The sequence below is a fragment of the Diorhabda sublineata genome, chromosome 4 (genome assembly GCF_026230105.1).
Source record: "Diorhabda sublineata isolate icDioSubl1.1 chromosome 4, icDioSubl1.1, whole genome shotgun sequence".
Taxonomy (NCBI): domain Eukaryota; kingdom Metazoa; phylum Arthropoda; class Insecta; order Coleoptera; family Chrysomelidae; genus Diorhabda; species Diorhabda sublineata.
This window is the reverse complement of record NC_079477.1, coordinates 19644515-19669594: the sequence shown is the minus strand read 5'-3', so window position 1 is coordinate 19669594 and position 25080 is coordinate 19644515. Positions and strand designations below refer to the sequence as shown.

Here is a 25080-nt window from a genome sequence, read left to right as displayed (position 1 = left end):
TCGACAATCGATAATAAAAGTATACATCATTTTGTGACATGGGTGTTACTTAGTGTTAAACGTAAGCGATAGGGTTAGGTTTAGTGACAAATATAAATTGAAAATATAACAATGGTAACTACGGGACAAAGTTAGAACAAAATACTGCAACAAAGAAAAAAACATCTTCAATTTCTTACTATTATTATCTTAATTTTAGAAACCCTTCTAATAAAAATTTCATTTAAAACCCTAAAATTCTGCCGTTTCGACCTATTGCTGTCTTTATCAAAATATTATTTCACATAAAAATTCAACATCGTTAAAAAGAACGTAAACCAACTTTTAGTTGGATGGATTTCAATTTCAAAGAAAACAATTGAATAGTAACTAAAATCGGTACAATTTGGTGTCTTTGCCACAGTCTCACAATAATAACAAAACAGAAAACGAATTTAAAAAAGAGAATTTTACGAAATGGTAGCAATCTAAATATCGTCATATTGCATAAATGATTAAAAAAATGTTACTTTATTTTAATTGTACTGGTCTTTTTTGTGATGCTTTTTAATAAAAATATGTTATCAAAGAAAATGTATTTTGATTTTAAATATGCAATGTGTATTAACGAACTATATTTTAGCTGAGTTTTGTGTAATTTAATGTTTTTCTGTACCTATTAGAATCTAAATGTTTTTAGTTTGAAAAAAGTCGGGAAGATCGAAACGTCACATTATACAAATTGAAATGTATATTCAACCATTTTAAGATTCATTTAATCGACTAAAACTCAAAAAAATGAACAACTAGTCAAGAAACTTGAAAACCGTGGTTTGAAAAAATCTTCAAGTAACGTGCCGAATTCGATAATACTCGGTGTTATTGAGGTATCGCCTACCGATTGATGAAACATTTCTCTTCCAGCACTACCTCATACCGGGAATGCTCTCGCATTGCATTCAGTATGAGAGCTTTATATGTTATCTACTAAGTATTATGTGGATCATTCTTATATTCTATTGATTTACGGCTCAAATTTCTTTTTCTTTCATTTCTATTAATTTTTCGGAGTCCTACTCCATGTTAATTCCGATATTATCAATTTCTACTCTTGCCGTAACGCTTCCTATCACTTAATACAAAAAAGGTATGGTAGACAGTATTCACATACATTTGCTTAATTTTTTTCCTTGTATCAGAAAGTATTCCGCTGATTTCCTCTTGAAAAAACTTGATGATGTCATTTAAATTGCGAAAAGAATCTCCACTTATCCGACACCACGTATGTCGACGGTGTAAGTTTTTTAACGCATCCTAGCAAATTTGCATATATTGTGCCGCTCTTATTCATCAAGATAGCTCTGTGTTTTGCGTGTTGTGGTTTGTATATGTTGTTGCCTTCCGGTAGGACTATTATATGATACTTTCTCCTCACAGGTGTTCCAGAGCATGCCTTAACTCACTATCATCACTGACTGTTGTACAACTCAAATTCGAAATTAGATTCTGAGTATTCTCTGAAATATTTCTTCTGATCTGTCTTCTTCGAAGCCCATATTTTGGTAAGCAGGACTTGAGCGCTCCTCATTAATCATAACGAGTTACGCGAAGAAGTAGTTACACTTAAATAGGAGATAGACGCTCACCTCAGACATTTATACCAATCTATATAGCAAGCATATAATATATATATATATATATATATATATATATATATATATATATATATATATTACTCTATGGTTATCCTAAATTACAACCGGTTGTTGAGCTCTACAGAATCTATGGTGAGAATTTCGACTTCGTTACATCTTTCCAAATTTCTATTCTTCTTCTTCCAGTGCCTGCTTCATTCTAATGAAGGTTGGCAATCACCGTTTGGAATTCCTCAGGATCTTCAGTCATGCGTATTAGATTTACGTCATCACGTACATGGAACCAATCTCGAAGGTTTTTCAACCATAAAAATATTTTTCTACCCAGGTCGCGCCTTCCTTCTATCTTCCCTTCCATGATCAGCTGTAACAAGGCATATTATTGATTTCTAAAAATGTGGTCAAAGTAGGAAGCTTTCCGCGAAAAATATAATTTATTCATTTCCTTATAGATTTTCAAACCAACAGCACCATTATTACTTAACGCTAGAGGTTATCAGACACTTTTCTTTCATTTTTATATGAATTTACAATTTTCAATAAATTAAGAATATTCTGTGAAAGTCTGTAATCCTTTCGTAAAATCCGATTTGATGGACTGGATCAAAAGGTTTTCGAATTTATTGTCTACACACTTCGATGCTGTTATGTCGAAAATAAATTGATGCACTTGCCTTGAACAAATCCTTGTTGTTATTCTATTATAATATTTTGTGCCAACACACAATCTCGTGAAGCACAAATAATGTCAGTTTCTTTATAATCCAAATAGATTTTAAATAGTGTCTTGATAAAGTTTTAAACAGCCATTTCTGTAACAATAAAATTCATTACAGGATGCAGAAGGAAATACAAAAAATAGTAAACTGTCAATATTAAGTACCCACATTTATTTTTCTAAAAAATATTAGGTGATTTCATTTCCCTCAATTTAATAATTAATATGTACACAACCAAATTCATATAAAAAGCTCTCCAAACCGATTTATATTACAGCCAAACCTGTTTTACCTGAACTTCAAAACTCATTTCGTGCAAATTTGAAGCTGATTGTAGGTGTAACAACATCCCAAAGTCGACATTATATCCAACGATCACGATGATGATGTTTCGACCATCCCAGCATCATTCAACAGAAGAACAACCTTTTAAGCTAGTACCATCAAATTGACAAAAAATAGAGGGGGGTCTTAATTAATTAGTTTTGGTTACACAAAAAATTACTAGTTCGATAAATTTCATGTGTCTATTTCAAAATTGGTCTGGTTTATTTATTTTGTATTCCAATAATTCCCTGAACAAATTTTACCCTTTTATGACGTGTGCAAAGTAATTTTGCTCGAAGAAGAAAATATAAATTGTAGTTTCATAATAAACAGTTTTTCGATATCTACCAAGAAAAATGAGCAAAACACAAATTTTAATAGGTACCTTAATTTTTCGATAGTTTTTGATAAATATATCAATAACTATGAACAAACAGTAAAAAAGACCTAAATTTTCTAGCGTAAAAAGAGGAACAAAAAATTTCAATTCAAATATATCGTATATAAACGTAAAACGAGTTATTGTGAAAAAAACGGTTTTAACCCTTTTTCAAAATACAGAAAAATACACTTTGACCAAAATTTCAAGTTAAGATTTACTCTCCCCTGCCCACGTCGTATAAAGCATTGAGCATTAGTTTATTAGCTTTAACCATAGGTATATAATTAGTTGATGATATTAAAATTTGTATGTACAGAAACATCGTATACATTTCAACAGTATGTTTTCGTATGTATAGTAAAATTGTACTTTAATTTTACAGTACTATGAATTAACCATATATGTTATTTGTATTGCACAAATTCATTAGATTATTATCGTTTTTATCGTCTAATATCACAGAATACAAACAGAAATCTAATTAAAATTACCATACGTGACACGTTCTACCAATTTTAAATATTTTCAGCATTTCTAAAAAACTACTAAAAGGCTTCTTGTCGTCCATAAATTGTAAATATTTTCTACCTGTAGAGATTAGATACTTACATTATTTTTGTTCATTAAAATTATATATAATATATATTTCCTTTATATAATGTTACGTATTAATAATCGTAATATCATTTCATCCATAGACTACATGTTGTTTACTTTCCCATACACCCTGTAAGCGCTACGGACTTTAGTAGTTCCTGAAAATTGTGAATTCTTACTATTATTCAATATTAAATGTTATAATATAGTTACCTATCTTGTCGAGTTTCAACTTCAATTTACTTATAAAAAAATTCGTCGTTGTTGTCTTGGTCTTTTTCTTAACTTAAGTCGCTTGATTCCTATATATCGCCAACTATGTGGCTTCTTCTCACCCGAGATTAAATTGTTTCGTGTTTCCTATTTTCATTGTCTGAGGAGCTATTCAGCAATGTCTTAGAAATCAATAACTGGGGAATTAACTAAGTCTTATTTCATAGGCTTAAGAAATTATTTAATATTTTATTTCAATTCGAAACCTGAAGGCTGGCAGCCCTTTTACCCATCACTGGCGTCTGAGTACTGTTCTGACTATCCTTGTTTTGCACGTTTCGTTTGCGTTAAAGAAGAAAATTTTATAAATAGTATTTTATGTAGTAATTGTTAATGCGTAAGAACTGGCCAAATGGCTGTTTTTCTCGATTTTAATTATTAACTGTTTTTACTGGTAGTTATTTGGAAGAGGTATATTTTACTGTCACCATACCGGTGCCGGTGGCATTTAAGTTTTTGGTCGCGATTCATTGAGCGGCCCCATCTCAATGTGGTGAGCTTGAGAATTTCTCACTAGAAAATATATATAGGCGCCAGTCTTCATCAACAAAAGTATATACAGAAAAATATATAGAAAAAAAGATTAAACAACGTCGAGCGAGCTAAGTCTCTAGTAAGGGCGCAGCATCGCCGAAGTCTCGGCGCTAGAGATCTGATCGTTTCGCTGTCCTGAGACAGAATGAATTCCTCCTCGATTCCAAACGACTCGCCTCATTTCGTGTGTGGAACAATGTGCAGATAGAAGGGTTTTTCACAAAAAATGTATCAGATGTATCGGGGAAAATTAGTTCAATTGTATGCTATTAGGACATTAAGTTTACATGGAATTTCCTGATTCAGATTATCATTTTATTGAGGAAGTTTGTTCGGAGAAATATGTACTTGTTTTAAGTATGTTTAAAGAGTACACGGCGTGGTCGTCACATATTGCTATTCTCCACCCAATTGGGGGATTATAAGAAGCTCCCATGCAGTTTTTGTGGTAACTAGTTTTTGTGATTTGGCATTAGTAGCTGTAGATTGGATTTTGGGATCGGTACCATGACTGATTAAACACATCCGGGAGACTGGTGAGCCCAATTTTGTATGTTTCCCGGACCTGATTGACTCACTGACAACGTTTTGTACCTATTCGAAAGTATCTTTTATGGGCAGAACTATTCAAATTTGGCTAACAAGAATCCCAGTAGTAGATTGGATACATATATGAATCCATGATTAAGAAATAGAACACCCTAAGCACTGAGTGATCAATTGACTATGGGGCGATGGCTGCTAAAATATTTTCATTATAAATATTTTGTAATTTTTCATATAAGAAATGTGTGCACCTATTAGCTACTATATATTTTTGCTTGACACACAAGTTTATGTCATATACCTAATTAAGAGAATATCGTGAGAATAGGTATTTGTGAACCTCCCCTTCTCCACTCTAAATGTTAGTTACGGGCTATCGCCTGCACATTTTTTTACATCAAACAGGTTAGTATAGTCTTAGGAAAACCTGGTATCTATGTCTTGATTAAATATCTTTGGTGTATAATTGATTTACTTGTTTATCTGCCACATTATTGGCATCCAATTTGAATTGATACTTCATATTTATATTGTATCTTTTTTGTGCCACAAATAGATAGTTCTATGAATTTAAAGACGAATTTTTTATTTTAAAAATCCTTCGTTACCTCGAGGGTCATAGAAAATGTACCATCATTAATTCTGAAATTAGAACACTTAATAGTGTGACCTACGGAGTCTTGTTTCGGCATATGAAATAAGTTACGACAATCATTTGTAAAAATAAGGCCATACATTTTATTACTTAAACGAAATATAAAAGAAACTATTCGACAGCATTTGCATAGACATTTTTACAAAGGAAACGACGTCGCAATGTCCTTCGTTAACCATAAGGATCCGCCTGAATAAGCTAGATGCCTTTTATGTTTAAATGTCTGTTAAGAATAAAAATATTGTTTAATATTGCTTAGATTTATACACTGTTCATGAATATACCCAAACACCTCAGTTAGTTATGTATCTTGAGAAAAATCTATCTATTATTTTAGGAAATCAAAATTAGAAGTGATTTTATTATTTGCTTTATTTCAAGTATCCATGATAGATTTTTTATTTTTCCCTATCGATCTCTTTAATAACAATGTTTTTTTTCATTAAAATGAAAATTTGAACTGATTTTATTTGGGTATTTTATTAAGACAGGAAATATTAATCAAAATAAATTGATTGAGAGACGAAACTTTCTACATCTAGTCTCACAACTAAAAGATTTATGACTATTGAAATAAACAGATATCTATCTAACTTAAAAAAGTCCTTGGACTTCTGTATTATTAATGGTATATTCATATACCAATAAATGTGTAAAATGATTCCATATTCAAATCTACAGCAAGTTCATATTTGGCACGATAATTATTGTAATTGCTTATAAAGGTTACCTTCTATCTGGAATATTAAACGTCGCAATAACAATCAGCATGACTAATTCAGAGATATCAATTTCATTATGTATTAACCAATGGACATTTTTATAGCTATTTGTATCAAACTACAAAATAAAGTCAAATACCACTCTTGTACAGAGTTACTCATAATGACAATATATTCATTGACTATTCATGGGCGTATGGTTATTGGTTGTCACAAAAATACCCATAAAATATACACAGATATGTACTGATGTTAGCTTTATTCTTCTTCTTAGCTTGTTTGCACAACTACTTCATTTTAAATTTGAGACCCTGCTCCATTGGGCTTAACTCACAATGTTAATGTGATAAGGGAAGTACAATTACGCCTATTTATCGCGCTATTTCATCCTCATGTACCTAATTGTATGTAACACAATCAATAAAATAATATTAAAAACAATAACTGCAAAAATTTTGGATAATCTGTAAATTTTTTGAAAGCATATATATAATCTATGGCATAGCTAACATTAATTATTTTCTGTTGTTTCCACAGCAAATAAATAACAATCCATCGCATAAAATTCTGTTAACAAAAAGGAATATTGATATAATAACGCAGACGTTATGTACAAATAATCAAAGCGATAACATTATTTATATTACCTCCTATTAATATCAGAGATCAAACACTATAATATAATCTAGATTTCTCATTTCACGTTTTTCTGTAACTCGTAATTCGTTTAGATTTAACTAGCAAGTAATTTTTTCTTCAACAGATTTTTTAAATAATATTAAATAAAGTTCACCGCTTTGAAAATTGAATTAATCTAGCAATGTGTGCAGTAGTCTAAAAAAGAAGAGAAAATAATTTACTCTAATAAATTCAGAGACGTGCTTTCAGTGTGGATTTCTTTGACATTGACGATTTTAATATTTAAATATAAATAAAAGTAAATATGTCAGATAATAAAATCTAAACGGGTTACAATTTTTACATTATACAAAAAAGTTCATCCAAATAGCTTTGTAATTAACTACTTATATAGAAGTAGTAACCTTTTAAAAGTTGCTAGGTATACCATCTACTTTGCTAGTTCCTTTACATGAAGGTTTAAACAAGAACTGTGGTGAAATACGTGCCTTGTACTAATTGTGAGCTGTATATATGGGATAGACCTCTCAATATTTAGAAAATAGTCCAAAAGGTCATCAATACGATAAAAAAAAATAAAACCGCACTAACGAACCTTGAAATATCAAAAAAAAACATAATTTCAATTATAAAGATTCAAAAATTCTTGGAAAGGAATCTAATACGCGAAAAAGAGAATTTTTAGAAATGGTTCACATTTATAAGAAAAAAAAAAGCTATAAATGATAAAATAATTTAAGTAAAATTTATAGATAGCTCTATTTTCTAAATTCTAATAAAACTACAAATAATTTGATTGATTAAGTACTGTTACATATTTAAGATGTAAGGACTAAGGAAAAATTAATTTTTTCTCATTAGAACATTTTCTATTTTCATTTTATTCTTATTTTAATGTTTATGATATAGGTGATCTATTGATTAATATAAATACGCTAATTGTCAGTGTTTAATCATATTTTGATAATGTAATATGTAATGTAATAATCTTTCAAAAAATATTTAAAAAACTAAATTTAAAACAGAATAGACCTGAAATAAATTAAGATCATTTAGAAGCATAATATATATATATATATATATATATATATATATATATATATATATATATATATATATATATATTATGCTATATAATATATATATATATATATTATGCTATATAATATATATATATATATATATATATATATATATATATATATATATATAAATTGATAAAAACTTAAAGAAAAGTCGAAACGTCAAAATTTATCTTTCTTTTAAAAATTATCAAAAATAATTAATTTTAAAATAGAAGAGACCCAAAATCAAGAACATTTAGAAGCATTAATATATCAAAAGATTAAGAGATAAAAAATAAAAAAATTCATATATATATATATATATAATATATATACAGTGCTTTTCAGATAAAAGTATCCACCTTTAATAACTTTTGTAATACTGGTATTTAGAAAAAATCCAAAAACACGTCAATTTATGTTGGAAGGGGCAAGCATTGTGACTTATTTAAACTTACTGGAAAAGCCACCCCCTCACCCCTAGCAGCATCCCCTTTATTTTTTTAAATTACTTGTCATATTTTTTATGTAAAATTTGGATACTCCTCTTTGAGCTGATTTCAAAAATGTATAATACTTGTAGGTTAAAGTGGTTAGTTTATGAGATAAACAATTTTTCTTTTAAGAGCACAAATTTTACTTATTATTTACTTTCACCTTATTTGCCTGTACTAAAATGGGTTGTACAACAGTTCAAACTCTTTAATCTTTTTAACTGTGCTATTTATTCTACTTAAAAAATCCAAACAACAAAAAACTCTACTTCTTATTAAAGTTTGACATTGTCAACTAGAATTTGTAGTCACTATTGATAGTGTAATTTGATACATTATTTATTTTGTTTCTCTGAAATGGTTTACTCTTTGCAAGAAAGAATTGAAATTGTAGGTTTATACTACCAAAATAATAATTGTGCAAGAGCTGCTGCTAGAATATTTAACGAATTACATGACGGAAGACATGCAACTGATAAGTATGTAATTCAACTGATGGAGAAATTTACCACAACAGGGTCTGTTTGCAATAAAGTGCATAAGCGAGAGGGACTCGTAAATAACGAAGCAATCCAAGTGGCAATTTTAGGGCAAGTCAGCTTAGAGGCTCAACAACCCCAATCGTTGTCAACAATAAGTAGAGCGATCGGTGTTTCATCTTCTACAGTTTTCCGAGTTCTACATAAATTCAAGTACCACCCATACAAAGTTAAGTTGGTGCACGAGTTGAATGAAGATGATTTTGATCGTCGTCTAGAGTTTTGCGAATCAATGACGCAAATTATCAATAACAATCCACAATTGTTAAACAATATTTGCTTTTCTGATGAATGCTCATGGTCATTAAATGGCTTAGTAAGTAGGCATAATTGTAGATATTGGGCTGAAAGTGATCCACATATTATGCGTGAATTCCATACACAACATCCCCAAAAGTTAAACGTTTGGTGTGGTATCCTAGGTGACCACTTTGTCGGACCTTTCTTCATCAACGGAAATTTAAATGGTGAATCATATCTTGAGTTACTCAGGGAAGGGGTTGACCCACGTATTACAACAATAATAGAAAATGATGATAACCTTTCCGAAGATTTACTGGTATTTCAACAAGACGGAGCTCCCCCACACTATGCTATGCCTGTCCGACAATTTTTAAACGAAACATTCCCCGCTCGTTGGATAGGTAGAAGGGGGCAGATGATGGAGTAGCCACCTAGGTCACCGGATTTAACACCCCTAGACTTCTTTTTATGGGGGTATTTAAAAACAAAAGTTTATGCTACCCAACCAGAATCTCTGGATGATTTACGAGAGAGGATAGAAAATGAATGTCGACAATTAAATCCAGCCGTATTAAGCAATGTCAGAGAGGCTTTTCAAAATAGATTATACCATTGTATGGAAGTGAATGGTACTCATTTTGAACACTTATTGTAACTTCATAATAAATAGCACAGTTAAAAAGATTATAGAGTTTGAACTGTTGTACAACCCATTTTAGTACAGGCAAATAAGGTGAAAGTAAATAATAAGTAAAATTTGTGATCTTAAAAGAAAAATTGTTTATCTCATAAACTAACCACTTTAACCTACAAGTATTATACATTTTTGAAATCAGCTTAAAGAGGAGTATCCAAATTTTACATAAAAAATATGAAAAGTAATTTAAAAAAATAAAGGGGATGCTGCTAGGGGTGAAGGGGGTGGCTTTTCCAGTAAGTTTAAATAAGCCATAATGCTTGCCCCTTCCAACATAAATTGACGTGTTTTTGGATTTTTTCTAAATACCAGTATTACAAAAGTTATTAAAGGTGGATACTTTTATCTGAAAAGCACTGTATATATATATATATATATATATATATATATATATATATATATATATGTGTGTGTGTGTGTATGTGTGTGTGTGTGTGTGTGTGTGTGTGTGTGTGTGTGTGTGTATGAGTGTGTATGATTGTATTAACCTCTATTACTGAATTAAGAGGTTCATATATATCACACAAACACCTACTCAAAACGCTTTCAAGTATGCTTGTTTAATTGCTTCTTTTTTATAATCATATCCGCATTGTATTTCATCATTATTCCAAACGTCAACTTCAACGTCGCTGACATTCTAAAAACGGAGAAGGTATTTTTGTGCGGACAGAATTAAATTACTTTTAACTAAGATCTCAATTTTAATTCCTGACTTGAACTTTTGCCCCCGTGGCTATCTGCCCACACAGTACAATGATGGCGTACAATCATTTTCAATCATGAAACAAGAATTATCTTTTAAATTAATGTATTAAATCACCTCTATTAACATTATACGGGTACTTGTGGGATTGTAGAGATTATTAGGTTTTCCATTATTCAATACGGAGTTGTTAATCAAATATGTTTTAATATAATTTTCTAATATAAAAACTGTCAAAAAAAAGTAAGAAGTAAAAGTAAAAGTAAAATCAAGAACATTTAATTTTAGGTCTCTTCTGTTTTAAAATTATTTTTTTTTTGATAGTTTTTAAATTTATCTTTCTTTAAAAACTTCATTTTTCACTTGTATCGCTGTCGAATCCAGACATACATAAAGTGCTATTTGTCAAAATAAACATTGTTTTTAGTAGGTACCACTATTAAGATTTTAAAAATCAAAGATATCGCGAGGTGAGGTGAACTTCTACTGAAGACACCGATGACGGTTTCTTAAAACAGTTATAGAAAATTTAAGACGAGTATCTTTGGAAACTCAGTAAAGTAGCTACTTCCATTGCTATTGTACTAAAATTCAAATATTTTTCCATGCGTTTGAAAATCCTTTATTATAAATCCTTCTATAAGATATTCTGCAAATCATATGAATAGTGATGCATATAATGAATTATACGAACTTACTACAGAATGAACTGCTTGCTCATTGAAATACACGATAAACTTTATTGATCACTGGTTGAGAGTATTATCGGTGCGAATAGTCTAGTTAGTAGATACTCCGGCCATGGATGGAGGAAGAAAATTATAACTTATTATTGTAGAGGTTTTATGGCAGTAGACCCAAATGTAACGGATTATTCTATATTGTTCACCTGCATATTCTTATGTTATTGGAAAAATCTATATCACGTTGTAATAGTAGGAGAATATATCATAAAGTTTAAAAAATCCGTCTCCATAATTATGTATTTATATTAATATTCACAGAAAATAGAATACCTATTCCATTGCTCTGTTTTTATTTTTATTAATCTGAAAAAGTGACCTTTCATTCTTTTAAATTAATTTCTATTACAAGATCTTCACAACAAAATCGATTACATACAGTAGACTCCCGATTATCCGAGGCAATTGGGGCTCGGATAATACGAATGTAAATTTCAGTTATGGTAAAAAAGACGTAAAACCCCGTAAAAGGTTACAAAACTGGTTTATTGGAAGCAATAACATATAATAGTCACAATTACAGACTTGTAAACAAATGTAAACATATATTATTTCTTAAAAAAGTCTGATCGTCTTCTGAGATAACCTCTTCCCTCGCTTGGACGATGCAATGTTGCGCTAACGCTGTAGAGACAGGATTCGTGCGGCGAACACACTTCTTGTTGTTCTATGAAAGCAAGAGCAGCGTCGATCGCCCGTCAGTGTATGATATTTCGTCCATATTGTCATCTTCTTTGGTGTCTTTAGCACCGGTTACCGGTTAGCACCAATCACGAATTTCTTCACTGTTGATTTGATTTTCAACGAGTAACTCATTGGCTAGTTTGATTAGTTCACTCACGTTCTCAGGTTCTGGCGCTTTTTGCATAGTCCGTCTATGCCAAATAAATATTTCTTGGACTTTTGAACGGTGGTTGTTTTTACCTCATCTCACGCTGACGCAATCCAGTACGACACATCTTTTAATATGACTTGTTTTAAGGCGTCCTGTACAGTCATTCCTTCGTCTAACTTCACAATCAACATCACTTCTAGAACCCCTTGGTGTAGAGGTTGTATAAGCAAGGTTACATTAGGGGGTAGAAAGATTGCCTTAATACTACCACTGCACAGTCTTGGGCATCAGGGTGAGATGGCGCATTATCCAATAATAGAATAGCTTTGCTGGAAAGCTTCCTTTTTGTCAAAAACTCTTCAGTGACATGTACAAATTCGTTGCAAAACCAATCACTAAATATCGGGCCGTCCATCCATGCACTCCTTTAGTTGCGGTACATTATTGGCAGGCAGTCGACTTTTACATTTTCAAATGGTCTAGGATTTTTCGCCTTTTCAATTAGCAGCGGCCTTAGCTTCAATGAGCCAGAAGCATTAGCTGTAACCAGTATCGTTACTCTCTCTCTTTGCTTTTTTTAAATCCAGGAGCAGTCCTCTCGGATTTTGCTGCCAAGGTAGCATTCGAAAATCAAGGCCCGTTCGTCGGAATTAAAAATTTGGTTAGAAGTTAATCCTTCCTTGAGCACAATTTCTTCCATTTTCTTTTGAAATTCCAGGATTTCAGACGAGTCTTCTGATAGCTTCTCACCACTAATATTTAGCTGCTTTACTCCATATCTCTTGTTCCATCGCTCCAGTCATCCTTCACTCGCGGTAAATGTTTCCTCGCCGTCTTTAACGTTCTTATGAAATTCAAGCACATTAGCCTGTAGCATCGGCTCACTCACAGGACTGCCCATCCCTCGAAGCTGAGAAAATAAAAAAAAAATGGCTTCAGACACCTTTCTTCAAACTATTTCGACTAGGAACACCACCTCCACTCAATCTTTTGTTGACATATTTTTCAATTTTCTCAACGCTTCTCGACAGTAACTTCCTCAACCCCCAAATCAGCAGCCACCTTTTCAATCGATTCTTCATTGTTCAATCGTTTAATAGCATTCAATTTTGTTTCAAGAGAAAGTACAACTCTCTTCCATTTCCCACTCATACAGTAGCAACAAAGATATCAATAAAAATAGTAATAAACCCACCAACATAACCACAATTAGCGCGAGTGCGACTAACACCAACAGAGTTCAGTGCGAGTTCAGAGTCAACCGAGTCTGGAATGTGTCATCTTCCTCCTCGACATGACGGCTCTACCTAGCAACAATCAGTAGACGCCTATAGAGGCGCGCTTGTTACTGTATAAACAAATAACTATCGCGGTTTCTCGTAGATGTCTCGCTGTTAAGACCTTTATTTATGTTTGTTATGTTTGAATGTTACAATATTATATCGAATACTTTGAGCAGGCAATTAAAAAAACGCACAACAGCAAAGGCGTAATAATAACACTCTCTACGTGAAACCAATTCTCTAGTGAAGCGATCGGCGTTGTTACCGTAGCGTAGCTTATCGGCCGAGCCGCTACAAGGAAATAGAGTGGAGCGACGTATTTATTCGAATTTTTATATCTAATTGAGAAGTAACTATAAATGCTAGAGAAACCTAATGAATTGCATCCTATAAGATAATAATTCAAATGTTTCAAACTCACAAATTCGGTATCCTGTCTATTTTCACCGACACTGTGTATGATTGTACAAATTTTCAATAACATGACAACAATAATATAATATGACCTAGTTGAACAATAATTTCTACTCTGTAGAGGACGGAAGTAGAAATAACGGGCAAGTATGCATAAATCATACAAAGAGTAATAATGACGGACGGGAAATATAAGGATTCTGATAGGTTTATCAACTGGAAAAAAATTGACAGACCAACTAGCAATTTTTAAGAAATATATTGAAATGCACTAATTATCTGCATCTTTATGAAAACTGTACATTGTTTTAAACTACTAGAGAGAAAAATATATCCGGAATATTTTTAATACGAAAATAGCGATTTATTTAAAAAAAATAAAATTCGTGGAATATTATTTTCACAAAAGGGCAGTATCATTTATCATTCTTTAAAATTAAACATGAAGCGAATAAAGGATCTCAATCGACAACACCATTCGTATTACAAATAATATGAATTGCTAATAGGCACAATATCTAAATATTTAGTAATTAATTTCATATCAGTAAAAACAGGGTTTCAAAATCGATCGGGTTTGTAGTTTTTGAGAAGGCAACATGGCTGTCATTCATTATATTTCATATTTTTTTTCTCTTTCTTCCCATTAAGACCAAAATGAATGTTACAAGCACCTGTAAACTACTCAAATAGCACTCGTATGAGGACGTTCATGAAAAATATTAAAATTAATAATGGCAATGTCAGATTTGACATATTCACATCAGCGCTGCCATATCTCAAAACTTAAGTAGTAACCCTGGTATTAATTTGTTCAAAGGGGCATAAGTTGAAAACTATCCAACATACAGATCATAGCTTTTGCGTGTCATTTCTTGATAGTTCAGACTCTTTTGGTAAAATTACAAAACTTGAAGGTAATAATTAAACTTTATCACGAAAGAACAGAACAAACATGGATTTTCATACAGAGCTGCTTAAAAGTCCCCTTCGGCCACTTGTGGAGACTGGGTTAGGGGGGCAGGAGGCGTAATAGTCCTCAAATTTCTGAGGAAAATATAATTAAGGCTTCACCTAAAAGACATGCAGTATTTTCCACAATAAAAAGTTCATTCGAAGAGGTGAGAAATAAAGATTTGTCTTTGAAAGTGACACAAATTGGTGGAGATGCTCACGGATTTATCACACGTATTACCAAGTTTGAGTTTATTTTTGTATTGAATGTTATGAAGCCCTTTTTTTAAAAATCTAACATCCTTTCATATTACATACAAAATCATGATGTATCCATTCTTAAATTAGTCCAGTTTGAGAAATGGAGAAGAGTTCCAAAACCAAAAGTTTTTTACTGAAGCACTTGATTTTAGTAAAAGACACGGCTTGAGGTGTGAACAGTCCAGCGCAAAAGAAAACTTTCACCTAAAATAAAAGGAGGAGATTTTCATCCTGAATATGATTTACCTCAAGCCTATTTTTTGAAAACGTTTTACTCCCCTCTGCTAGATACACTGAGTGATAACATTAGATCATCAAAAAAACCAACTGGCTCTACTCTGCAACATAGAATTAGTTCTGATGACTTCGACAAAGAACAACTCAGTTTATAAAGCGCATCAAAGGAGCATGTTTTGTTGTGAGTTCCGCGTTTGGTTTTGGAAAATGACACTTCATCTTGAGAAATTGAAGTATTTTCTTACCTTAAGCAAGATCAAACCCAATTGATCGATATCTTGTGCCAAATTTGGTTTCTCAATTCAAGTCTGAAAATTTTCACAACCAGAATGTATTTCCTAATTTGATAAAGCTTCTGAAACTATTTTTGACTATCCCTGTATCCATTGCCATGACAGAATGATGTTTCAATGTCTTAAAACCCATCAAAAACTATTTGAGGAATTCTATGTTCCAACAACGTTGATCACTTGTAGCTACACTAGTGGTTGAAAATGATGTGTTTAAAAATATCGACTAAGTGGAATGCGGGAAAATTTATGCCAGGCAGAAGTCAAGATGTTTAGCGTTGATTTAAAGCAATGACACTTTGAAAATATCACTATCATTATTTTTATTTATACTTCCTTCCTGGTTGACCTAATTAAACAACCAATAACAATTACAATTGTATATAGTTTTTTTCGCATGTTCTACAATGCATGTACATTTTTAGTTTCAGATTTTAACTTGCTCCCCCACTTCTAACTTCCAATCGTCGCCAGTACCTCCCGCCTCTTTTCTTCTGAACGGTGATACTCAGACTAATGAAATTTGGAGAGTGAAAATAAATTATTGTAAGATTCTCTACTAGTGGTAACAGGTGTCGTAATCGGCATCGGTGACGTCACCAGGTAACTGAAATCAATAATATTAAATGAGATCTTATGACAAGTGACACCTTGCTTAAAAGGTATTTAGAATACTTATTCAGTCATACTATTTTTTTGGTATATGATGTTAAAAAAAATAAATACTAAAATTTAGGTTTCGCTTTCAATTAATAAATAATAAAGATTAAGCAATAATTGTTCAAAATGTGCTCAATCTACTTCCTGGCAGTAAATCATACTATTAGTAAACTCTTGTCGGACTCGATAAAATGTACCAGGGGAACAATCCGGTTTCATTTGCCATAAGGTCCCATTTAATATTATTCAATTACCTGGTATTGTCTTCGATGCCTATTACGTCACCTGTTACCGCCAGTAGAGAAACTTACAATAGTTTATTTTCACGCTCCAAATTTCATCAATCTAAATGTCACCGTTAAAAAAAAGAGGGGGGAGGCGACTTTTGAGAAGCACTGTACATTTTTACCAATATTATATTTTTTAACTCTTGTAACTCTTAGTCAGATGAAAAGAAAGTAATTTACTTGTTATTTATACAGTTTCCGGAAACGAAGAAATATCTAAAAAACGTTAAACTTCGTGTCTTTCGTGTCTTGTATTATTATAACTAATTTTTGGTACCCAAAAACAAAATTTCCGTAGAAACCTAGGCGAACGATGATTTTTCATGGACAATAATCGAACTGCATTAAAATTTTTTAGATACTCGTATTAGTTTATTTTATTGTAGTTATCACCTTGGCCTCATCTAGTATTCTTTCTATCTATGAGTACTCCAAACACTTACAGACTTAAATGGTGAAGGTAGGAAGACTAAAGTAGTTTAAATGATATATTTCAAATATTTTGAAATACAACTTGATGATTGGATTTTTACGCAATCAAAAACTTATAAGTGATTCCTATAATCTGTTAGAACACCTAAAGCTTAATCATAATAAGTACTTCAATTGAAAGAGCGATTTGACGGAAGATTACTCATCTGTCAAAATTTCACATAAAAATAATACATAAAGAAAACTGTTTTCGTACTACGAATGTCTTGCATGCATGGTCTTGGTCTTGCTTGAGCCTTGCAATAATAGATCTTGGTTTTGCTTGAGCCTTGCAATAATAGATCTTGGTTTTGCTTTTTATGCAAGATCAAGACTAAGATCGCAAAACCGACATTAGTTTCGCTAATCACTAATTGGAAACCCACAGAAAAAAGTGTGTAGAGTAAAAATATATATGAAACCTAAATATTTTTTCACGGTAAAGTAATTAAAAAGTTTTTTTTTCCCATCAACCACCTTCGTAAATACACTTGATTATAATTAGTTTTACTAGACACTGTATATAAATATTCTATTCGTTTGTATGAAAATAAAGAATCGTAATAAAAAATATTTTATTTTCAGCTGGTGTTAAAATAACATTATTGATCTCCGTCATAATATACATAGCCATGTTTATCATTGGTATTCTAGGCGTCCATCACTGCCCCGCCGAAGAGAACATCCCTTTGTTTCTAATAGCTACTGGTGAGTAACATAAAACACTCATTCCAAATGAAAAAGACAATTTTATTCTAAAATTTGATCCAAACAAAACGTTGCTTTATGTCATACTGTTTATGCAAGCGTATGAAAAATTCTTGATATGGAACATCATAACTTTCAGTTATGAAATTGAAACGCTCTCCTACGTATTTATGAACACTTCCTACTCTTACAGGCCCCTTTTGATTTTGTTTATTCTTGTTAAGCATCTCACTTAATCTCTTGATAAGTTTCTTGTCGAACTTAACACGGATTTTAACCGTCTCCGAACTTTTGGGAAGTAAAATACTATCACTCTAACTCTCTGAATTGGGTTAATTAAATTGGATAGATTTTACATTTCTCCAAATTGCTGCACTGAATCTAATTAATAAAGTCTTCTCGTTTTGGTTTCCAAAAATAAATTCAATATAAAAGTTCCAGATGTCGAGCAATATTTCTCAATAAATATAAAGACTGTAACAGGGAGTAAATAATCTTTTCATTGCGCGTTTGCTTCCATTTTATTGGCCGCAGTTCTTTTTCAATACCCATATTTCTACTATTATTCTGCATATATCAATTTGAACGCATCTGTATCTTTTTTAAGTCGAAATCTAATATATAAAACGGAGATAAACGCAATAACGGACGTATAAATGTTGCAAATTTAGAATCGATTCCGAATCAGTTGGTAACCAGTTTAGGACCACTGTAAATCACAGGCTTGATCACGAAGCTACATTGATTTGCCGCTAACGATGAACATCTGGACCAAACATTTGGATAACAATAACACGAGAACTACTATAACTGATTCCTTATCATTGATTTATAGAAATAATGTGATACGCGAAGACGGAAATGCTACTACAAATTCAGAACTTAGATAATCGGGAACGTCGATTTTAAAAGTAGGCATGCGATCAGTACCTACACTGACTCGAAATCTAACCCGCGAAGAACCTGCCGTGCAATTTATCAAATGTACCCACTCTTTTTCCATCCCACTCCGCCGCGACTACAGAAAAACCACGAAAAAAACTGGATATGTAGATAGATAGGTATGTACAGTTCTGCTAACATTGGAGGAAGTGCTGGCAGCGTTATGCCGTAGACTGCATTAGAGAAAGAATGTATTCGGAAAACGTACATTGATACATACATACATACAATGTATGCTTTTCGTATGATGATGTTTATGAGGAAACTGGTTATGTTGTTGTAATGAATTGCATATTGAATTTAACGCCCAAATTGATGATAAAATTGTCCATTATTACGTTTCTGAAAGATGCTGTGCCCAAAAATAGATACTTCTTTCTGAAGCAATAACTCTTACTCAATTAAAATTGAAGGTTTTTTTGAGTGTTTCTCCTTTTTATAGTATTTTTATAGTCAAATACAATTTACACTAATGTTACTGGTTATTAAATATTTAATATATCTTTAAGAGTAAAAGTAAAATAGCAGATGTTGCCATATTCATAAAAAATATAATTTTGTAATATTTATTGTAAACTTTATACTTCATAGTTTAAATATGGGGAATCAAGGATCGTTTCGCATATAGACCTTCTGATAGCCCCGTCGTGCTTCTCTTGAAATTGCCAAAGGCTAATATCCTCTGAAAAGCCATTCAAGAACCTCAGTTTGAAATTTTTTAGGTCCTTGGGTAAACTGTTAGGCTTGTCCAAGTGTTTGAATCTCGCACGTGGAGTGCTGCTATGGTCTACAGTTTTCCCCTTCCAAGCACTAGCGACATTACGAATCATTCCGCACACCCATTTTGATGAGATCTACACAAGTATATTAAATAACGATAAGATATTAGTCGTGTTACATTTCAAAGAATCCTTAAACAATAAAAAAAATATCTCTACCATACCTAACTTCATCAAGAGTGATTTGCAAAGAAGAGCATGTAAAATTAATCTTCAGAAATTTTGATTTGTGCTGTTTGCAGATGAGGAAAATTTTCATAAAAAGTCGTCTCAGTCCGTAATAGCCAATGGATGTGGTCATTAATTGATTGAAATGGAACTGTAAGTGATCATGATTCATGTTGTAGGACCTCATTTAAATTTTCTTTAAAGTCACCTACAGTTTTATTAAAAGTTAATATTCTGTAACAAATTTGGTATTCGTATGATGTATGAGAACATTTCAACTCAATACAGACTTCAATAACTCCGCCGACTTTTAAAGAGAACATGAAATAGAGAATCAGAGCGGCCTTGCGAAGTAATAATATAATATGCTGAGAAATGTTAGTCAATTATTCTATCTTATACTGCAGCGATACAAAGACATCTACTAGTCTTCTTAATCAATTTGTTTATATCTATTAAAATAACCCATATATCAAACTTTGTCGTAAGATAGGTACTCCTAGTATATTAGCGACCACTTCATCAGATTATAATATAGATTACTTATAAATTCCATCACTAGCTTAATACGGCACAATAGTATGTTTATTGCTTGAATAGAAGTAAAACATTGCGTCCCATGGTCTTCGCCTCCGTTGTTGTATAGTTTTACACCTCCTGATATGCTGACTGAAATATGCAATTCTCAGCTTTCTTAATAATGCCAGAATTATACTGAATATCATATACATACCTTTGGTAAAGAAAAAATAGAAAAACGAATAATTCCAGTATTCGCTAAGCCATCACACCATAAGTGATCAAAGTTTTATTTTTACCAATTGTTGTCTTTCACAAAAGATCCAATATTTAGCCTTTCTTTCTATCATTTAGTTCGCAGAATCAGCCAGAAAATGGTGCTTGGCGAATAGTTAGTTTGGATACTTCGAATCGTTTTTATATTTATCCTAGAATTTTGACAAACCTCATCTATAATATACTTAGTGACACTTAGAAAGAAAAATGTCTTGTTCAAAGACGTCAAAATTATAACCATGTTATTTATTTTGACACAGGTAAAATTCTACCTTAAGTAGCTTTGCGAAACCGTTTTGCTACTACATATCAAATTGCTTGCTGACTTGAAGAGAAAAGACTATTAGAGTGATGATTTGAGGGGTTTTTGCTGATCACCACTTGTCATTATTCGAGGTGGTATGACAGCTGGAACGTATGTTGATGATGCCCTTCGAACCTCTCTACCGCTTTATTTACTAGTCATGTTACTGCAAGGCAATGCCCGTCGAACTCCACGAAGTTGGTGTGACCGCTTCGATCAGAGATGTAAATTTCTTTGAACGTGTGTGGAATATATTAAGCAAAGAAGACTGATCAAGTTTACCACTCTCCGCAGTCTCTAGCATAAATCTATGAAGTCAACACTGCTTGTAACGGGACGCCACATGCTGACATTTATAGCCTCTTATGTCAAAACATAAAGGTTGTATATATAAAGTATATACAACTACAGAATCACCAAACATATTTATATAATTTCTTGCAAATGTTATAATTACATTCTTCATATAAGGTCGATAAAATATTTTTTGTGTGTGTAATACTTCGAATATCACTGAGTACATGTACTTGTTTTAAATTTTTCTTATCATTTTAGGAGCTGTAGGTTTGATTACGAAAATTACAACCTACATGAGAGAACATATAATGAGACATTTCCAAGTTGGTTATATGGAATCTAGTATGTACACCGTAGAAATGGTATTCCTTATTTTAGGTAAGTTTTCAATCACCGTAACCGTCTTGAATTTATAATTATTATGAATTTCATGTACCAGATGTATGATTTTAGAGTATTTACATTATGTCTATCTCATAACCTGGTACCAACTTATCACCGTAACCGTCTTGAATTTATAATTATTATGAATTTCATGTACCAGATATATGATTTTAGAGTATTTACATCATTTCTATCTCAACTTATCCCAACCTATCCCAAATTCATAAATATAAAATAATAAAAGAAACTTTTAACAAATTACTTTACAAAAAGTAGGGTCTGCTTACCAAATACCTTGTCCTTATCACACATTTTCATGAAAATGACTTCCTGAATTATTCCACGTATAACAATTAGAAATGCAATAATAACAACAAACTATCACATCAAAAACGAACTGAATGGATGGCTAGAGGAGCAGATGGAGTCTTACTACAGAATACTTTAGATATAAATGACCTAAAAGATTCTTAACCACATCAGCTAAGTAATCTGAGGAACTTCTCTAGATATCCACAAACGACATTAAACTGCTGGCCGATCTTCTAATAAGTAACTGGTCCGTCAAATACCACCGTAAGACAATAGGCATGACATGAAAACAACTGTAGTTTCCATAAACAAGCCATAGAAGCAGCAAGTAGAACCTCCAGAAAAATAGCCTTCTCGAAAATCAAAACAACTCCCAAAACAATCTACGGTTTCCGCCTATGTATCATTTCATATTTCTAATCGAAATAAAGAACCATTTTGTTACATCCAATTTCAAAAATTAATAATAATAAGACGGAATTAATGTTTTTTTTGATCAGTAAGATCCAACTACAAATTTGAAAAATGACAATGAATAAAGACTTTCATTGACAGAACAAAATCTATGATTCCCAACTCAATCTTTGCGAACCACACTTATTAGAATCGAAATTGGTATCAAAATAGAATGAAGCTATGAAATAATATATTAAACATAATCTTATACTTGAGCTCATATGAGGGCTGGTATTCAAGTTTTGAGAAATAGTCAACACTGATGTGAATATATCAAATCTGACATTGCAATCGTAAAGTTTGATATTTTTAATGGTGAACGTACTCAGAACGTCTTGTCATACGAGTGCTAATTACTCGCTTATAGGATACTATACATAATCTACAACTATAACAAATATAACACGATATATTATAAAAATATTATAAAAATTAATGATAGTATCTTGAGATATGATAACACTAATGTGAATATGTCAAATCTTACATTGCCATCATAAAGTATGACATTTTTAATTGTGGGCCTACTCAGAACTTGTTGCCAGACGAGTGCTACTCAAGTTGTTTACAGATACTTTCGACGTGGATTAAACCAACAGCAGTGTGCCGACCAACTCACTTCGACTTTTGGTGATGAAGCGCTATCTCGAGCCATTAGATAGCAACCCTCTTATCGTTCACCGCTTTTATCTAAAAAAGATCCAAATCTCTTGTACAGAGATAGTTACATATCTCATAGATGTTTTGCAATTATTCGAATTACAATCCTACTTGATCGAACCTACTGGGTAAGCAGCGATCCAATCGTCCTCCTCTCATACACCATTCTAATAATCATTCATACATCCGTCCCCCTATTATTAATATTATTAATAATTCTCTTTTGATACAGCTCATTCTCTAATTTCAACCTTCAAGCTACCTTTTGTCGTTAACCTTAAAAAGTACACAATCTTTGGCTATTGAAAATATTTGATTACTTTTCAATTAATCTCGCCCTCCTCAAAGAACCACAAAGTAATCCCAAATAAAATAATTATTCGAAAATAAATATATTAATTTGAGAGGCCAATTGATGCGATTACATGAAAAATGATTCTATTATTGAAAATATTTTCCAAATAATTTTCAATCTCACTTTCATTTCACACAGAACAATTTCTTGCGGAAACTATATTTCCTTAAAGTGATAAATTTGTAGGAATGATTTATATTTTTATTTCCATTTAGTTTTCCAATAACCCTAAGATGTAGTCCCCAAATTTCCCATCCAAACTTCAATTCTTGTGGATCTTGAGTCCGTAAATGTTCAGGTTATGATTAAAATATATACAAAACTTAGATTCATGTGTAAACAATACTATTAAGAAAATATTCCATAGACAAATATTTCTTGAATTGTACTTCAAATCAAACTATTTCGGAACAGCTCTAGACCATAGACCTATTAAAGGTTATGGACCTGCCTTACCTATATTTTCACAAGTAGTTCCGAGGTACCAACATTAGAAAGAGAGGGTCGAGATAGAGATAGACCTAAAGAGGGCAAAAAGCTATGCTATAATGTAAAATATAAGTAGGACTATTAAGAATACTGTTTACTCTCATTCTATTAATAAGTTATATATAAATAAAATAAAGGAGTAATTTAACCATTGGTCAAATAGGTATGAACAGTAGGAGTAAATATTATTTTCTATAAAATCTTGCCATTTTCTAAACCAAAAACTACTCGCATTTTTCTAAAAAAATTTGGTTTTATTCAAATTTTCTCCCTTACATAGCCAACTAGTTCAATTATAAATTTAAAAACGAATATAATATAATAATATTATTCATAACACCTGTACATTTTGCAATCTTTGTCTTCTCAAAATCTACTATTCTTGTTTAAAAATAAAGGATTATATTATATTATTGGCATTTGTAAAACATAATATTTGAAGATGAAATGTAATAGAATTGTATCACACAATCACAAATCACGGTGTAGTCAGTGCCGGAGCAAGAGTAGCAAATACTAAGAACCCCGCGAATTGGGGGAACCCGTGCACTAACGCCTGTTTCGGTAAGACAGTTGAAAAATATAATTGGATAAGCATAAAATCTCGTGCATGCCCCATATGGCATATAAAACTCGATAACCTCAAAAGAAAGAATACGCGTGTTGATTCTCAACTTGTCAGCCAAATTGAGACTGAGCAAACGTATTGGAGGCTACTCATATTACAAATCATTGCAGTAATAAAGTTTTTAGCAAAACGAGGTCTTGCGTTTCGTAGCAGTGACGAAATTGTTGGTTCTTATGTAACTTTGATTATATGTAATAAATATTTTATTACCCAAAGTTTAAAAAAAAACAACTCCATTCGTGAAAATAATATAAAATATAGGGAATTTATTTAAAAAAAAATCATTTCAATTTCAATGGTATCAACCAAGTGACCCTTTGCCGATTTGCTACAGGCCACACGGTGGCTTAAGTGTATAGTCACTTGGTTTAAAATTGTCTCTTATAGCCACTAGCCATTTATTGTTTTGATAATTTAAAATAAAGGTACATAATCATTTTGGGTTGCGATGATTAGAAAAGTGTAATTTTTATTGTGAGAAAAAGAATTATTACTGATGTTGTTAACATTCTTATTTGAAAAATTTAAATTCTTATTCTGCATCTTTTTTCTTACATACTATTTGTGGCACAAACTTCAACTTGAAAAACAAAATTT

The 25080-nt window shown here is 31.8% G+C and overlaps 1 protein-coding gene across 2 annotated transcripts in view; it reads left to right on the top strand.

Annotated features, from left to right (window-relative positions):
- Positions 1–25080, top strand: part of LOC130442603 (uncharacterized) — a 42035-nt gene that overhangs the window by 3007 nt on the left and 13948 nt on the right. For both annotated transcript variants that reach the window (XM_056776874.1, XM_056776875.1), the window contains exons 2-3: positions 17792–17914; positions 21458–21577. In XM_056776874.1, the coding sequence (XP_056632852.1) occupies positions 17792–17914; positions 21458–21577 (243 nt within the window). The remainder of the gene's footprint in view (positions 1–17791; positions 17915–21457; positions 21578–25080) is intronic.